Source organism: Drosophila biarmipes, chromosome 3R (genome assembly GCF_025231255.1).
Source record: "Drosophila biarmipes strain raj3 chromosome 3R, RU_DBia_V1.1, whole genome shotgun sequence".
Taxonomy (NCBI): domain Eukaryota; kingdom Metazoa; phylum Arthropoda; class Insecta; order Diptera; family Drosophilidae; genus Drosophila; species Drosophila biarmipes.
Window position 1 is genome coordinate 19,956,421 of NC_066616.1, and position 16,065 is coordinate 19,972,485.

The 16,065-nt window shown below is 45.8% G+C and overlaps 6 protein-coding genes across 15 annotated transcripts; 2 read left to right on the plus strand and 4 right to left on the minus strand.

The window, feature by feature from the left end:
- Positions 1 to 243: 243 nt before the first annotated feature.
- Positions 244 to 2,238, minus strand: LOC108025106 (trimethylguanosine synthase). Its single transcript, XM_017095373.3, has one exon. It carries the CDS (start codon positions 2,236 to 2,238, stop codon positions 850 to 852), a length of 1,389 nt encoding a protein of 462 aa, XP_016950862.1. The 3' UTR covers positions 244 to 849.
- On the minus strand, positions 2,235 to 2,905 carry LOC108025115 (uncharacterized). The gene is made up of 2 exons (XM_017095384.3): positions 2,634 to 2,905; positions 2,235 to 2,574 (listed from the first exon to the last, which is right to left on the minus strand). The coding sequence occupies exons 1-2, from the start codon at positions 2,819 to 2,821 to the stop codon at positions 2,235 to 2,237; spliced, it is 528 nt and encodes a 175-aa protein (XP_016950873.1). The 5' UTR covers positions 2,822 to 2,905.
- Positions 2,906 to 2,936: 31 nt separating this feature from the next.
- On the plus strand, positions 2,937 to 5,530 carry LOC108025076 (DNA-directed RNA polymerase II subunit Rpb4). Of its 3 annotated transcripts, XM_050889169.1 has the most exons (5): positions 2,937 to 3,115; positions 3,199 to 4,054; positions 4,113 to 4,576; positions 4,637 to 4,903; positions 4,972 to 5,112. In XM_050889169.1, exons 1-4 carry the CDS (start codon positions 3,052 to 3,054, stop codon positions 4,873 to 4,875), a joined length of 1,623 nt encoding a protein of 540 aa, XP_050745126.1. In that variant the 5' UTR covers positions 2,937 to 3,051; the 3' UTR covers positions 4,876 to 4,903; positions 4,972 to 5,112. The 3 variants fall into 3 exon arrangements, with proteins under 3 accessions (XP_050745126.1, XP_016950842.1, XP_016950826.3); XM_017095337.3 differs by lacking the exon at positions 2,937 to 3,115 and having other exon boundaries at positions 3,132 to 4,054; XM_017095353.3 differs by lacking the exons at positions 3,199 to 4,054; positions 4,113 to 4,576; positions 4,637 to 4,903 and adding an exon at positions 5,219 to 5,530 and having other exon boundaries at positions 2,951 to 3,115; positions 4,972 to 5,152.
- Positions 5,531 to 5,708: 178 nt separating this feature from the next.
- Positions 5,709 to 7,860, plus strand: LOC108025633 (protein AAR2 homolog). The gene is made up of 2 exons (XM_017096172.3): positions 5,709 to 6,962; positions 7,018 to 7,860. Exon 1 carries the CDS (start codon positions 5,798 to 5,800, stop codon positions 6,935 to 6,937), a length of 1,140 nt encoding a protein of 379 aa, XP_016951661.1. The 5' UTR covers positions 5,709 to 5,797; the 3' UTR covers positions 6,938 to 6,962; positions 7,018 to 7,860.
- On the minus strand, positions 6,955 to 7,342 carry LOC108025644 (uncharacterized). Its single transcript, XM_017096184.3, has 2 exons — positions 7,207 to 7,342; positions 6,955 to 7,148 (listed from the first exon to the last, which is right to left on the minus strand). Exons 1-2 carry the CDS (start codon positions 7,339 to 7,341, stop codon positions 7,014 to 7,016), a joined length of 270 nt encoding a protein of 89 aa, XP_016951673.1. The 5' UTR covers position 7,342; the 3' UTR covers positions 6,955 to 7,013.
- Positions 7,861 to 8,224: 364 nt separating the features above from the next.
- LOC108024223 (14-3-3 protein epsilon) lies at positions 8,225 to 15,931 on the minus strand. 8 transcript variants are annotated; one of them, XR_007764687.1, is made up of 5 exons: positions 15,705 to 15,931; positions 10,629 to 11,098; positions 10,378 to 10,558; positions 10,191 to 10,297; positions 8,225 to 10,132 (listed from the first exon to the last, which is right to left on the minus strand). XR_007764687.1 is itself a non-coding variant. In XM_017094126.3 (4 exons), exons 1-4 carry the CDS (start codon positions 15,766 to 15,768, stop codon positions 10,242 to 10,244), a joined length of 771 nt encoding a protein of 256 aa, XP_016949615.1. In that variant the 5' UTR covers positions 15,769 to 15,931; the 3' UTR covers positions 9,640 to 10,241. The 8 variants fall into 8 exon arrangements, 4 of the variants coding, with proteins under 4 accessions (XP_016949615.1, XP_016949607.1, XP_016949597.1 ...); XR_007764686.1 differs by having other exon boundaries at positions 10,191 to 10,309; XR_007764685.1 differs by having other exon boundaries at positions 10,191 to 10,312.
- Positions 15,932 to 16,065: the final 134 nt, after the last annotated feature.

Genomic DNA, 16,065 nt, shown 5'->3' on the forward strand with positions numbered 1-16,065 from the left:
TGAGTTCTTAAAAATTGACGCACGCTTTGCTTCCTTTGCGTTTTAATTAAAAGTCCGGAGCGAGTTGCAAGAAGGGATTTGGCAACGTTATGGTTATGGCCATTGACCACTGGCCAGTTGAGCTTTGTTAAGCTGTCTAAATTGGCTAAAGAGCTCGGACTCTTTGGCATTGCTGGTCACTTGGCAACAATCGCTGGACAGCCAGGTCAGCAGGAATGGCGGGATGGGTTAAAAAGACTCTGCTTGTGTTACATGTGAGGCGACTTTATTCATTAGCCAACTTTTCACGATGTGGCAAACGGAGACAAAAACTTAAGGGGATAAACGATGAACAAAAAAGGTATTAAAAACAATAACATGTTTCTTTGATGCTTAATTAAACGGATTTGTGACTTCTATTTACTTACATCTAGTGGTTATAACAAAAGGTATATGTACTATAAAAGTGTTATACGTATTCTTCAACATAACTCAAAGAATTTTATAGTTTCATATTGTACGAATTTGTGATTGGTTCTTTTCTAAACATCATAAATAAGAAGCTTCTTCGGCTACATGTTTTTTTCATTAAAAAGCAAATTAGAGGCTGACGAACAAGTTTTTCTTTTTAAATAAATGAATTCAGTTTCCTTTTCAAATGCTCTACAAATTAACTTTTTCTGCTTAACTAACTATTGCCTGAATATTTTCTTAATGCATACTGTCTTAACTTTTATAAGTACAAGTTAGTTTGCATATTATCTCCCTTTTAACTGTTAATTCTACTAATGTCCCTAATGGACCTGGATAGTCCAGCATGAAAGTACAAATTACTTTGGATATTATCTCTCTCTTAACTCTTAATTCGGCTTATGAACCCTTTATAATTCCACTGCCGTAATAGCTAGTCAGAGCCACCATTCTGGTGTCCAGGTAATTGTGCTCCACCTCGCACTGCTGCCCCGCTCCACTCAAGGCGATCACTTGCCTCATGTTTGCATTGCGCGGCAGGAAGAACGCAACATCGTCAGCCAGTCGACGCGAAAGCTGCATTAGTTGACTAGCGCCCACGGGCAACAAACTCTCCTCTATATCGAAGACTGCCTGCTTCTGGTAGTCAGGACCACCCCAAGGCGGACTGAGGAAGACTACATTCGGGCGAATCCTGGTGCTGGCCGCAAACTGCAGGAAATCGGCTTGAACAAACTCGATCTTGTGAGCCACACCATAAATGCCAGCATTGTGCTTCGCCATCGCTAGCTTCTCCGCATCGATGTCGATGGCGATGACGCGACCGCAGGTGTTGGCAAACTGAATGGCATTGCCCCCGCAGCCACAAAAAGCATCCACGATAATGTCACAGGCCAGACGTCGGGCCGTCTGTTTGGCAATCTTCTCGGGCGTCACCGAGAACCAGCTCTCGCGGTCCAGCCGGATGCCCTGATCGAAGCGGGAGAACAGGGAGAAACGCTTGAACCAGTACTTCGTCATCCGACTGTTCTCATCCAGCATAAACTCGGGCATCCTGGCCCTGAGCTTGTTGGCCTGCCTTTGCCGCCGTTTGTTCTTTTTGACGCCACCATTTTGCACGACATGGAGAGCACTGTCCTCGTTTTTTTCCATGATTAACAGCTCGTCACTATCCTCGCTGTCGCTGCTAGAAGATTCAACAAGTGGTTTTCTCGGCTTTCGGCTCTTCTGAACTCCCTTGGAGGCAAAGGATGTGGGCAATCCTAGGAGCACCAGCTGCTGTTCCTCGTCAAGATCTTCGGCATCGTCGTTGGCTGTTAGGTAGAATTCGTCCTCCTCGCTTTCGATGGGTTTTCGATGTTTTGACTTTCTCGGCTTATTGTTAAGGCTCAAAGTTTCTAAATTCTGTTCAATTTCCTCTGGTATTGCATTTAAGCTAACGCCAAATGATTTGGCCAATTCGTTTTGGTAGTTCTCGAAGGCGCAGTTGAAAATGTGCCAGAACTTGGCACTCGAATCAATGGCGTGTTTCTCCCACAGCTCCTTCCATAGGGCTTGCTCCTCAGGCGTCACAGCCTCAAAAAGGTCCTTGTACTCGGGAAAGCGCTTGTGCCACTTCTGCTCCAGCAGCTCGTGCCCCTCACGCTGCCAGAACTCCTGCCAGGCAACGTTTTGAATCCCCTCCCAATCGCACTGCTGGTGGCTCCAATCGAGATCGTCGCCAAAGAGCTGGCTGAATATGTAGAACTGGGGGTTGGTACGCGAAGTGGTGAGGTAGTGTGTGTTCATCTCACAGTAAGGCCCCTGATCTCCAGCCTGCTTCTTAGCAGTTCTTCGGCTCTGTCGATGGACTGGATGAACCACAAATCGAGGGCCGGTTTGTGGGTGAGACGCAGCCGGCTAAGGTATTCCTTCTGTGCCGCCGGATTGTGGGACAGGCTGGTAAACTTGTCGTGGACTCCGCGGGAGGTCAGCATGCGACTGTTGGGTTGCACCACATTGCAGAGGACCACTTCGCCGCGCACAATGCAGTAGGAACCGCTGGCCACGCTCTGCTCGGCGGCCTTGTCGAAGGTGAGTCCCAAAAGGAGCAGAGATATGGTGCCCTCAGGCAAGGATAGGTTACTGCAAGGTTGTAAGTTACTGGCTATGATCTGAGTGATCTATAGTTTAGCTTTACTCACTTCGGCAGGCTCTTGACGCGCACGTTTTCCAAGCGATAGAATTTCGACTCGAGCACCAGTCGTCCAACTATTGCGCATTGGCCGTAGTGTAGTCTCTGAAAGTCCGTCTCCAACTCGAGCTCCTCCACCAACAGGGTCTTGAAGAAGTGGCAGTACTCGGGGGCAGCTGCTACAGGCTCCTGGTTCATAACTTTCTTGTAAAAAGCCTAGGAAGTCGCAATAAAATTAAAACACCCAAAACAAAACAATGCGTGCCGGCTAGAGTGACCATCTTTCTTAGCGCAATGTGGCTGATCTATCGATAGTTTGTACCTGCCTATCGGTTTACTTTGCCCATCACTAAAAACAGCGGCATTTTTTTGTACAAAGCATAAAATTTATATTTTCTTAATTAAAAGTGGTCTAAAAACCCTTAACCATGTCTTTTATGAACCCCGTGGATATGGTGGACGAGGATGCCGCTGACCTGCAGTTCCCCAAAGGTAACCGACGTCGCCCCCCATAACCAAAACCCAACTTACAAGTGAAACTGGCTGAAGATCTTTGGCTTCGAGTGCCCCGAAAGCGGCGCTCCTCCACATGCTTACCACATTGAATTGCCTCTTTGCAGCAGAGCGCCTGGGTTTTAAGCGGTTTGCTTATGCCCGCCCAGATTGGAACACCAGGAGCTCCACGGTGGTGTACAGACCGCACTCGTTGCACAGGCAACTGGAGCAGCTGGAGGAACTGGCGCGGGATGAGAATAGTGCTGTCCCAGTGGCTCCAAATGACTCCAGTCGTTGCGCCACGTGTCGCTGCAGTCTAGCAGAACCCTACATAAAGTGCGCCGAGTGCCTGGACATCGTGCTGTGCCTGCAGTGCTTCGCACGGGGAAGGGAGGTCTCCTCACACCGCAACAACCATGCCTACATCATAGTCCGCGACAGCATCCAGGTTTTTGCCGAGGAACCGCATTGGACGGCTCGGGATGAGCGCATCTTGCTAAAGACTCTTCGCACCCAGGGCTACGGCAACTGGGAAGCTGTATCCCAGGCTCTGGACCAGCGGCACGATCCCTCGGAAGTGCGACGCCACTACCATGACTGCTACTTTGGCGGCATCTTTGAACGGCTGTTGAGATTGCAGCACGCCAGGCACAGCTACCTTCCCGAGCGGATGCCGTATGTCTTCAAAATGCGCAGCCTGGATCCACCGCGACATGATGACATTGCCTCCATGCAGTTTAAGCTCAGTGCAGGCTATCGCTGTGCCAGGGGCGACTTCGACACTCCCTATGACACCTCCGCGGAGAGTCTGCTGTCCATTATGGTGGATCACAGGGGCAGGGATGAGGATCAGGAGACAGCGGAGTGCGAGGCAGAGCGCGAGGTGACTGAGGAACTTCAGCTGGGTCTGGTGCGGGCATACAATAATCGTCTGAAGTAAGAAAACTAAATAGTGAAGCTTACATGTCAGGTAATGACCAAATATAACCCACAGAGAGCGCCAACGTCGTTACAAGATCATGCAGCAGCACGGCCTGATAATGCCCAATCGCACAGTCAGCTGGATTTCCAAGTACATGCATGCCTTCAGCAGCGATGCTAGTTGCATGCGTTTCATCGGCTTCATGCAGATCTGTCCCGATCCCATTCAGTTCGACATGCTTTTAGAGTCGCTGCGTTATTGCCGGGAGCTGCACACCTACCTGCATAAGCTTTACGACCTGCGACAGCACGGCGTTCGCACACTTTCTGGCGGCAAACTCTATGCCCGCCTGTACAAGGAGCGTCAGCAGGCTCACCGGGACTACGCCAGGCAGAAGCAAATGGACGGCTACGACTGGCAGCAAGTAGTGCAGCACTACGAGAGCAACCGGGGCGGAGAGCAGCTGCCACTGGGCATCACCTCGAAGTTCTTTGCCATGAACACCCGCCGCAAGGCGAGTCCCATTGAGATTGGAGGTAAGAAAGCCACAAATCTTCGTAGGAAACCAACTAAAAATTGATTTTCTTATATTCCAGATCTGCCTGGCTACTCCAAACTGGACGATGGCGAGCGCAAGCTGTGCAGTGTGGCTCGTCTGCTTCCAGAATCCTATCTGGACTACAAAAACCAGCTAGTTTCGGAGCACTCAAAGCTAGGATATCTTCGACTGGCCGATGCGCGGCGTCTCATCAAGATAGATGTGAACAAAACGCGTCAGATATACGATTTCCTGCTGGAACACGGCCATATTAGCAGGCCCCCATCCTACAGCTAGCACTTACTCTTTCTCCAATGTTTCACTTGTAATTTGCTATCATTTTCTTCACTGCCAGCTGCTAACGAACTTCTTTTGTTTTGGTGTCCGTTTCAGAGTTCGAAAATGCCGAGACGCTGTTGATATCCGAGGTGCACATGCTGCTCGATCATCGAAAACGACAAAACGAATCCGCCGACGAGGAGCAGGAGTTCTCGGAGGTCTTTATGAAGACTTACGCCTACACGGATAGTTTTCGGAAGTTTAAGAACAAGGAGACCATCATGTCTGTGCGAAGGTACTTGACATCTGTCAACCTATTTCCCTTTCGATATTATTACTTATTTCTTTGGTAACTTGACAGCTTGCTGATGCAAAAAAAGCTGCACAAATTCGAGCTCGCCGCCCTGGGTAATCTGTGTCCAGAGGCGCCCGAGGAGGCCAAGGCACTGATTCCCTCGCTGGAGGGTCGTTTCGAGGACGAGGAGCTGCGCCAAATACTGGACGATATCGGCACTAAGCGCAGCTTGCAATACTAATCACTACGTATAAATATTAGCATAAGTTTAAAGGTTTGGATAAATACAATCAAGAAATCGGAAGAATTTTAATTCAATATATATTGCTATTAACAAATAAATCTTAGGATTATACATTTCTTTAAAACCACCGTAAACTGAAGGTAGTTTTTTTAGTTTAAATACTTTAAGCCGGACAGAACATATTATTTAAAATCTTTGCATTAAAATTTCAAATTGTAGTTGGAAAAATTGAATAAACCCCTTTTAAGAAACGATTCTTTTTTGGACAGGGCTGCCGGACCATTGAAGTTGAAGAACACAAAACTTATCGATATCTCGCAAATTCTGGCAACCATCTGAAAGAGCCGCGCTTGCAATTGTTTTCTTTTTATCCATTCATTTCAAATAAACAATTATTAAAGATGAACAAGGACAATTCCAGCATGCAGATGGATCCCCAGTTGGCCCTGCGCCTGCTGGCCGACGGCGGAGTCCTGGTCATTGCGGGTGTGCCCGAGGGCACGGAATTCGGCATAGATCTGTGCGCCTACACCATTGGTCCGGAATTCCGTGGCGTCAAGATGATTCCGCCGGGTGTCCATTACGTGTGGTGCTCCTCTCGTGGTCCCTACGGCGATGCAGCTCCTCGCGTTGGCTTCGTGCACTTCTTCCATCCCAACGAGATTGTGGTGCGCGAGTGGGATCACGAGCTGGAGGAACTGCGTCCACGGCGGATTGCCGAACCGGAGGTGGAGCGCGACCGAATCCGGAAGAACCTAGCCCAACTGGAGCGGATGCTGGCGCCGTACGACTACCGCTACGTGGTCCAGTGGAAAGAGCTCACCGGTAGTGTGACAGAGCAATGTGTGGATCGCTGTCGACCGACCGAGGGAACCATCCGCACGAACATCGAGCTGCAATCCTGCCCGGACGCCGAGCGTCCCAGGGGAACAGCGGGATCGAGCAGCATTAGCCGGCGGAATGCCGCGGCCCGGATTCTGTTGGATGAGAGCGAGCTTCTGCCCAACTTAAAACCAGTGGAGGGAACAGCACCACGCTTTAGTTCCGTACCCCAGCGTGTACCTCAAGATGCTCCGCCCGCAGATGTCTCTCGCCACGCTATGGACTGCATCGAAGCTGTGGACAAGTTGCTCGAAGGCTTCGACACCGCCGATGGACTAATTGAGGAACTGCAGCTGGCCTACGTTTTCTTCCTAGTGGGTTACTCCGTGGAATCCCTGGCCCACTGGCGTAAGCTTTTGGGCTTGCTGGCCCACTCAGAAACGGCAGTAACGAAACACAAGTTGGTGTACATGAAGTACAGCGAGGTATTGGCCCATCAACTGCCCCATTTGCCCGAGGAGCTGATGGTGCCCAGTCCGCACAATACGGTGTACAAAGATGTACGGGAACTGCTGGTAAATCTGCATGCCGGCGGCTTAAGTGTCAGTGCCGAGAGGCTGACCAAGCGACTGGAGAAAAAGCTGGGATGGGTCTTCGAGGGCCTGCTGGACGAGGACCCCGAGGATCAGCCCGTGGTTATCGAACTTCCGGAGCCCTAAGGGAACAGCACTACTCATAAAAACTGTAATACATATATTTTTCCAATACAATCGACTGGAACTGATCTATTTGATTTTAGCGCAACGAGTGCTGGGTGCGCAAGTAGTTCCACAGATCCCGGGCCGTGCGGATGCTAACCATGAATTGGCACAACTTGGTCTCGATCAGGCAGAGGATCAAGAACTTGGCGCGCTTGTCCTTCAGCAGGGACTGCAACGAGGCAGGGGTTTGATGTACACGCATATGTGTGCTGTCCACCACCACTCACCTCCTCGTTATTCTCGGGACCATTCTCCACCACCGACCAGAGTTCCTCGGACTCCAGATACGCCCGCACCGTCATCGACCAGGCCTTGTAGTTGTCCAGCCCTTTGAGCTTCTCGATTTGCAGCTGCAGTGCCATCTCCGGGACTCGAGCTGTGTTTTGCAACTAAACCGCAGTTGTGCCCTTTGCTTTGCCTCTACCTTTACCATTGCCTCTTTCTGTTGCTGTCCAGATTTTCAAATATAGATATCTAAGTATATGTATATGGCTTTTCCATTGTGCGCTTCAGCATGCAGAAAACAATAGCCACTAGACCCACTTTTCGGGTTGCCTCTGGCCCAGCGCAAGTGCTGGCCAAGTGACATTGAGCTTAAGTGGACACTTCTGATTTGACGCAGAAGCGTTGTCATTTTCTTGCCTCCCTGCATATTGTGCCTGAGCCACAGACTGCCGGTTCAGTTTGGCAAGTATGTATAGTTAGCTCACTGAGCTCACATCCTTTGGTACAACTTTTACTTATCTGAGTAGTCTCTTCTTACAGTGAGCTAATTAATAGTTGGAGGATAGTATCTTGTAGATACTATAAAAAAAAGTGATAAGGAAAGTGTTATTATTAATTAAATATGAAGTTATCCCTAACTGCCTTTACAAAAACACGGATTCTGAAACATAAAATAGCTGTCATGTACTGAAATTCGTAAATCAAGAGATGGATTCCCTGTCGCAATAAATAAAAATGTTTTATTTTTAAAATTTCCTGAAAGTGGTTTCTGAAGAGAAAAAATTCTATTAAAATAAATAAAAAATACATAAGTTTTCCTAAAGTCGATCGACATTTTTCATTAGTATTAATAGGCGACCCTCTACAAAATATTAAACTATCTATTGAGGACTTTTGCCTCGTCCGAAAAAGCAAAACTTCCGCTTCTATTTTATTGAATGTCTCCCGCCGATTGGCAATTTCGTAACCCCATAAACACACGAGTCCGAAACTCAATTAACAATAAATTGTGACGCCCAATTGTTGTTTTTTTATGATTTTTATTTGAAATGAATACGAATGTCAGTTTTAGCTGCTGGTTTCTTGTATTGCTGTTGTTGTTGTTCCGTTCAAGAATGTTGCGGTTGTTGTTGCTGCGGCTGATTTATGCTTAATTAACTTTCTGCACGGGCCTTTTCTCTCTAGCGACTGCGAATTATTAGTCTGCCCACTTATTGGCGCGCCTCATTTATCAAAAAAGAAAACGGAGAGCCGTGAAAAAGCTCGTGCGAAAATTCTCCTGTAGCTGCTCACATCATCATCATGTCATTCTATTTTCTTTTTCGCTAATCACGCAAACACGCTACAGATAATGCTGCCGTTGGTGTTGTTCTTGTAGGGGATTTCGTTTTAGTCGATTTTTAGCTAATCAAATGATATTTCTCGTCTGTTCTGGGGCTTGGATTCTGTCCGGGGGATGGGGTTTTAAATGCTGAGAGGATTCTGGAATTTGTCAGGGGACGGGCTGCTGGAGGGGTTAGTTTTTTCGGGGGGGCGGGGAAAAAGTTCGAAATCTCTACAAATTACATAAGTGGTAGGCATAGAAAATATACAAGTATATATGTATACAATATATATATGTACCGTTGTTTTTCGTTTTTGTATTCTTTTTGTTTCTTGTATTTAGCAACTACAAATACTTTTCTATATTATTAATATGTTTTCTTTGTTGCGCAAGGTAAGAGATGATGAGAAAAATTGCTGCGATTGCGATGGAGAACACAAAACGAAAAGCGAAAAACAGAAATCAACCGAATTCCCGTTCGATTTGTTTAAATTCGACCGGCGTGTGGGTGTGTGTGTGTGTGGGAGTGTGAGTGTTACAGCGAAAGAGAGCAAGGAAACGTTAAGAGAAAACAAACGGTTCGTATGCGTATTGTGGGCGTCTGTGTGTGTGCGAGTGGGCGGTGTGTGTGTGAGTGAGTGTGCGACTGTATGCGAGTGGGTGTGTCAGTGTTTGAACAGTACACTTACATACATACAAATTTAAGCTTAAGAATTCGTTTTGAATTTCGCTTAACTAACATTCCTTTTTCTCATTTAATATAGTTTTTAGCTTTATTTTGCGTCTTTCATTCTGTTTGCTCACTTCGTTTCGTTTACTCCTTTTACGTTTTATTCTTGTATTAAATTTAAATTAATTGCTGTATTTTTTTTTCCTTACATTTTCGACTTTGTTTTACTTTTACGTTTGCGCTTATTAAATCGTTTTTCGTTTTTATTTCCTCGTTCTCACGTTTTTTTATTGGCTTAAAATTAAAGTTGTATTTTACGTGTTGCTGTTGTTGTTTTTAAAGTTTAAAAATTAATGCATGCCAACTCGATGAAATTTGCTTGGTGTGATTGTTACTCAATTTTCGTTAAGTGTTCGCTTGACTTTCGTTACTTTCTTGTGGTTTAGGTTTAAATGAAGTTTATTTGTTTTGTTTTTTGCTTCTCATAATTAAATATAATATTTATTTAAATATAATATAATGCTTGGTTTCTCGAATGCAAAAATTTCAAATGTAGTAGAGTTGATGTTGCAGTTTCTTTCTAACGTGGAGGAGCCACACGCATCGCCAAACGACGACAGAAAATAGTGCCGCGAATTCTTTAGGCTGCGATTCCATGCCGCAGCAACAGCCGCGCCGCCACGCCCACCAGGCCGCCCAATTTTCAAACATTTTGTTTGGTTTTTTCTGTTTTTGTGCTGTTGTTTTCCATGTTGTTTATTGTTGATGACATATTGTTGCTTGCTGGTTTGCTTGTTGTTGCTTATGTTGTTGCTGATGCCGCTGCTGCTGTTGCTACTATATACTCTCGTCTGCTATTGTTGTCGTTCGTTGATTGCGGATGTTGTTGTTGTGGTTGTGGTTGCCGTGTGTTGGTTCCATGTTGTTGATGTTGCTGTCGTGTTGTTTTTGTTGTTGTTGTATGCATATATATTATATGGTATTATATTTACTTTAGAAGGTATATAATGTGTTTTAAATGGAAGGGCGGGGGTTTACTTAAATTACGACACATCCTGATCCTCAACATCCTGGATTTCTGCTTTGGGCTCGCCATCACCTGCGTTGGGGTCTACTTCTTAGTATAATATTTAGGTCTTAATAACGGAGCTGAACAAGTGGGTTATGTGGATAGCTTACCTTCTGCCTGCATATCGGACGTCCATAATGTGAGGTTGTCCCGCAGCAGCTGCATGATGAGTGTCGAGTCTTTGTAGCTCTCTTCACTCAGCGTATCCAACTCGGCAATGGCATCATCGAAAGCGGCTTTCGCCAATCGGCAAGCGCGGTCCGGCGAGTTGAGTATCTCATAGTAGAACACCTGAAACGATTCCAAACAAACCAAGGGGTGAGTACAATGACCTAGGAGAAACATCGATTCCAAATCTCACCGAGAAGTTCAATGCCAAGCCCAAGCGGATGGGGTGTGTTGGTGGCAGATCGTTCATGGCAATGTCGCTGGCCGCCTTGTAGGCAATCAGTGAGTTCTCCGCCGCGTCCTTGCGGTCCGAACCGGTGGCGAATTCGGCCAGGTAGCGATGGTAGTCGCCCTTCATCTTATAGTAGAATACTTTGCTTTCGCCGGATGTGGCGCATGGAATGAGGTGCTTCTCGAGCACGTTCAGTATATCCGAGCAGATGTCGCGCAGCTCCTTCTCAACCTGTCCCCGGTAGGTTTTGATCATCTCCAGCTTCTCCTCGGCTCCCTTGTTCTCCTCCTTCTGTTCGATCGAGGTGATGATGCGCCACGAGGCACGGCGTGCTCCGATCACATTCTTGTACGCCACCGACAGCAGGTTTCGCTCCTCGACGGTCAGCTCGACGTCCATGGAGGCGACCTTCTTCATGGCCTCCACCATTTCTACAAAGGCAAACAAAGAAGGTACGAAAAAGGTTCTTTAGTATATAAGTTTAACTATGCAACACCAATTTTCCCCATGCATAAATGAACCTTCTATAAATCTTGGGTTATTTCAATAGTTTTAAATTCTTTCAATTAAGGTATTTTGTGAGCCATTCTCTTAACGTATACTTTTAATGAGTAATTTAGTTACAAAACAAAATTTTCCATTCTCTTTTAATAAAAAAAAGAAAAAAACAGTTATCAGTCCCTATTTGTCAACATTTATTTAGAATATAAAGTTTTTAATGATTCATCATAAAACTTTGCAAAACAAACACAAATTTCGAGGTATTTGTATATCACTCTTTTATAACGTTAAGATTAATTGGTAATTCGAGATTTTTGAAATATTATAGTTAGATAATCGTACCCACTTTAGTACATTCTAAAATAAAACTTCCACAGTAGCAGTAGATAAGTAGATAAGTTTATCCAAGGTCTGCACAGGCATGATATCTGGGATTTCCCTTTGTCCTTGGCCCCCGCGCGACTGGTCTACCTGTTTTCTATTATCAGCGACACGCCCAATCCATAGTGATATATAAGTCATGCACATATATATATTTATGCATAACCTGGCATTGCGTCTACGCCCGATTTAACCGATTCTGTCATACCACTACTGGCCCATGCAATCAGCCGGTGGGCGATAAGGGTTTCCGCCACATTGTTGCACCGCCTTCCTACCGGCCCCTGAGGGCATCTTTATCATCTTTTGCATCACCATCCCAGAACTGCGTCATGAATCACATGCTCCGGGCTCCACAAAGAAAAATAAAGAGATCGGTATCAAATGGAATATATATTTGAAGAAATGTTTGATTAAAATATATTCTATATTTTTAAGCTAAACAAAGTCCACAGTTTTAATGGTTTATTCTCTAGGCGTAATAAATTCTTGTAATATTTGCTGAGAACATCTTCCCAAGTACATGATCCAATATTATCCATAGCATCGTCAAATCGAAACTTTTTTTTTCGTGTGCTGTCTGGTGAAAAGCATGTGCAGTTTATAGTTAGTTGACAACAATATAGAGCAGTTACTAAAAAATATTGTAACTGAGGCGCTGATTTTAGCTGTTTGCTTCCTTGGCCGATTTGCACCCGCTTCCCCAGTCAGCCGCTGACGTAGTTCGCACTCAGACACCCGCACCGTGCCCACAAACACACTCACCCGACTGTCTGCCCGTTGTTGTAGCACGTATTTGTGAAATTTTGCCAATAAACTTGCATGATTCACGAATTTTTGTGGTTTCGGTTGAACTTCAAAAATTGCTGTTTGCATTGGCGGACAATTTCAAATTGCATGTGCATAAGCATTTTGCAGCACTGACAAGGTTGCGTTACGCATAAAAAAGCAAATAAAACAAGACAACTGAACTTGGACGAGGATGAGGAGAGGAGAGGAGATGGGGCTGGAGGAAAGGGGGCTGGGATCCTCCCAGCTTCAAAAGTATACAGCACATGTTGCTTAGTAGTAATCCACTACCAATTATGAGGCATGCGCGTCAGCCCAGTCACTAAATATTATACATATAGCCAGGCGAAAATCAATAAATGCGTCCCAAAAATAAAGACCATGTCCCACGAGCATGATAAATCATTAGCGTAGTCAAATGGGCGCACAATTGAGCCTTCTAGAAGCATCTTTCGTATCAGGAGTGGAGCAATAATCTTTGGCTAGAAAGATTCCTAAGCAATGCATTGAAATGGGAAGCTGGAAATAACTATGAACTCTAATACAAAAAAAAGTGTTTAAACTAAGAATTCTTAAAAAATTATAGTAAATGCAAGAGACAGAATAGGTTGAATGACTTTTATTGTCGGAGTAGAAATTCAGACAAGTAATTTATGTAAGCCTAATTGTAGTTTTTAGTAGGCTGTATATTGATTTATGAAAGTTGAACTGTTTAGAATAAGTAACATCTGCCAATATTTGTATTTACTTGATGAATAATATATTATTTGTTATATTTTACTTTATTCTCTGGCTGAAATAAAGTTCCAAATAATATTCCTGGGAATTTGAATACATGAATATGCGACAACCCTGTTAGGCGCCGTAACGTGCCACCCACCACCACCCACCGACGCACCACCCCAAAAACCCAAAAATAAAAAATAGTCACGCGAGCTGGAATAAGAGATTAGGACAAAAGAGGGACGAAAAAGGAAACGGCAGGAGCTGGCTCCCTCTCAGCACCACCACACTACCCCATCCCCAGCGATCCAACCCCTCTCCCTTATCAGCCGCCCGTGGGTGTGTCGTGCGCCTGTGTGTGTGACATAAGGGCGCAGCAGCTGAAAAAACATGCGCACATACCGTTACAGCGGGCAGAGAATGTGTAATTAGACAAAGGAAATACCAACAACAGAGGACCGCCTAAATGGTGCAATTTGAACAAAAAAGGCGAGCAACAAACAAAACACACCTCTTCTGCCTACCTCGCCTCCCCCACCACCCACCGCCCATCAATCAACTTTATGTATGCTTTTTTGTTTTTTCGCATATTGACGACATTGACAAGAACGAACATCAACGGAAAAAGCAGCGCGCGACCTCGAAAAAAATGTAGATAGAACACGGAGAGAGGGGGCGAAAGAGAGAGCTCGCGGAGAGGGGGCAGCACCTGAGAAAGCACACTTAAAGGCTGACGTTAATGTGTGTGGAAAAGGGGATGGAGGGAGGACGGTCAGGCGCAGGGGCTGCCGGAAAAGGGGGCAGGGGGCGGAGGGCGAGGCAAGTTCAGATTGGGGGCGCAGACATTGCCGGCTGGCGGCTCTGCCTGACTCTGCTCTCCGCTCTTCGAGGGCACTAGTATTAGTGCTCCAGCATGAGCCCCACCGTCCAAAATGTCCAAGTGCGACAAGGCCAACGCCAAGTGCTCCAAAAAGACCAATACACTGGCAGACGGAGAGTCACACGCAGGCGAAAATAAGAAGACAAACATGTGATACAGACACAAAAATATCCCAAGTGTACGCGTTTGTGTGTGCTAATAGTTGATTGACTTCTTTGCCGCCGCCGACGCCGCCGCCCGTTAATGTTGTCAGTTTTGCAGGCAATTAGTGGCAGAGTACTGTTGCAATTATTGTTGCTGTACCATTAGCAGCAGCAGCTGCAACAACAACAGCAGCCAAGAGGGAAATAACAAATGTTTGTTAACTTTTTACAGCCACTGTGCTGGGCAGTAAGCGTCGCCGACACACAGCCACACTAGCTATCTCGTTTCCACGCATGCAGCGCCTATGGAAATTGGTTAAGCGCGCGCTTTTTGCAAATGCCGAATTGGCCATCCCCCTCCCACCACGTCTATCTTTGCATTTTGAGCTTCCTTTTAATTAATTGGAGTATTTTTAATTAAATATATACGCAAAAGCGCTACAGCAACAATCAAAAAACCGCCCGGCGAACACTCATCCGCACACGCATTCTCTCCTACACACACACACAAATTCATACATGCGCAAAAGCATGAGTAATGCGAGAGCAACAGAAAGGAAAAAAGATTATATTTTTTTTGCACTATCAGACAGGGTTGCCAAGTGGCTGGAGAACTCCGCTTGCAACTAGCCGCAACTAATTTGCATAAATAAAGAATTAAGCAATAGCTGGTAGACAGAGACAGGAGAGGAAGGGGGGCGGAGGAAAGAGCGAGAAGGCGGCCGGCGACAACTCTGCGACACAATCGATTCATTCATCGATTTTTCGCAGCAACGGTATGATGATGACGACGCCGCCGCTGCTGCGCATGAAAAGCACATTTCGTGAAAAAGGGGAGCCGAAAGAGGGGTGGGGGACGGACATCTCCCTTCCACTTTCGCATCGATTTTGGGCGTGTAATAAATATATTTAATAAAAGAAAAACTGTGTCGCTTCTAGAAAGTTACGCCTTGACAACTGCCACTAGAGAGAAAAATATAGCTGGAAACAACTACAAACAGCCCTTAGCAACCAAGGAAAATGAAATGTTGGCTGCCGCGCAGCCCTCGCTCGCAATGCTAAATACACAAAATTTCCCCCCTCTAAAAGCACTAATACTATTTCCAAAAAAAACCCAACTATTTGCTGTAAATTATAATACGCAGTTCCGTTTCTTTCTCTTTTTGCGAAAACCACGCGAATTTTTGCCGGTAAAAATCAGGTTTTACACTCTTTTCATCTCTTTTCCTTCGCCTCTTCGTTCTTCCGACGCTCTGCTTCTTCTTCTTCCTCCTCTTCGAGTTCCTCCTCCTCTCGTCTTTCTTTTTCGCAAGAAATACTACTCATCGCGACGCTGCGTCGCTTCGGCTGCACCTATACCAGTGAAAATTGAAAATTTCCATCATTTTCCCTCTTCCCGAAGCTTTGCCACACATTTCAATTGGCAAATTCGTTGGAAAAGCGGCGCTAGAGGCTTTTCCGCAACCACGCGACGACGCAACGGATTACAGAAAAAGAAGAATAAAAATCTCGGACGACCCCTCCCCAAAACGTTGGCGCTCCTCTGTCGAGAAAATTTTCCCCTACTCTACTCGTTTTTTCTACCATTTTTTTCTTGTCAATTCTGGGTACTCTACTCACCGTCGTAGCGCTCGGCCTGTTCGGCCAGCTTTGCCTTGTACACATTGTTCTCGCGCTCAGTCATTGTGTTGAAGCCTTTTCGGTTAAATTAATCCACAGAAAAAATTATTTAAATGCTCCCGGTACGTGCGGCGTCGATTTTGCTTGCTGCTTGCTGCTTTTGATTCGTCGCCTTCTTTTTTTCTCTACTTCTCGAGCGGTGTGACCGTGTCGGGCGGCGGGTAAAACACTAAAATTGATGGGCGATGGCCCGAAGAGGGGCTAAAAAAGGCATGGCGCGTGCGGTGCGCAGGCGCGGGCGATGGTTGTGAACATGGACTGGTAACTCCGTTGAGACTAAAGCTTGCTTGAATATATTTCG

What these genes read in the sequence shown, in the direction of transcription:
- LOC108025115 (XM_017095384.3), bottom strand. Translation starts at nt 2,821, where the DNA reads ATGAACCAGGAGCCTGTAGCAGCTGCCCCCGAGTACTGCCACTTCTTC. An exon ending in CGCGTCAAGAGCCTGCCGAA is followed by an intron (nt 2,575 to 2,633) that starts GTGAGTAAAGCT and finishes ACAACCTTGCAG; the next exon opens with TAACCTATCCTTGCCTGAGG.
- LOC108025633 (XM_017096172.3), top strand. Translation starts at nt 5,798, where the DNA reads ATGAACAAGGACAATTCCAGCATGCAGATGGATCCCCAGTTGGCCCTG.
- LOC108025106 (XM_017095373.3), bottom strand. Translation starts at nt 2,238, where the DNA reads ATGAACACACACTACCTCACCACTTCGCGTACCAACCCCCAGTTCTAC.
- LOC108024223 (XM_017094097.3), bottom strand. Translation starts at nt 15,768, where the DNA reads ATGACTGAGCGCGAGAACAATGTGTACAAGGCAAAGCTGGCCGAACAG. An exon ending in ACAGGCCGAGCGCTACGACG is followed by an intron (nt 11,099 to 15,704) that starts GTGAGTAGAGTA and finishes TTGCCTTTGTAG; the next exon opens with AAATGGTGGAGGCCATGAAG. An exon ending in GCTTGGCATTGAACTTCTCG is followed by an intron (nt 10,559 to 10,628) that starts GTGAGATTTGGA and finishes GAATCGTTTCAG; the next exon opens with GTGTTCTACTATGAGATACT.
- LOC108025644 (XM_017096184.3), bottom strand. Translation starts at nt 7,341, where the DNA reads ATGGCACTGCAGCTGCAAATCGAGAAGCTCAAAGGGCTGGACAACTAC. An exon ending in GTCCCGAGAATAACGAGGAG is followed by an intron (nt 7,149 to 7,206) that starts GTGAGTGGTGGT and finishes GCCTCGTTGCAG; the next exon opens with TCCCTGCTGAAGGACAAGCG.
- LOC108025076 (XM_050889169.1), top strand. Translation starts at nt 3,052, where the DNA reads ATGTCTTTTATGAACCCCGTGGATATGGTGGACGAGGATGCCGCTGAC. An exon ending in TGACCTGCAGTTCCCCAAAG is followed by an intron (nt 3,116 to 3,198) that starts GTAACCGACGTC and finishes GTGCCCCGAAAG; the next exon opens with CGGCGCTCCTCCACATGCTT. An exon ending in GAGTCCCATTGAGATTGGAG is followed by an intron (nt 4,577 to 4,636) that starts GTAAGAAAGCCA and finishes CTTATATTCCAG; the next exon opens with ATCTGCCTGGCTACTCCAAA.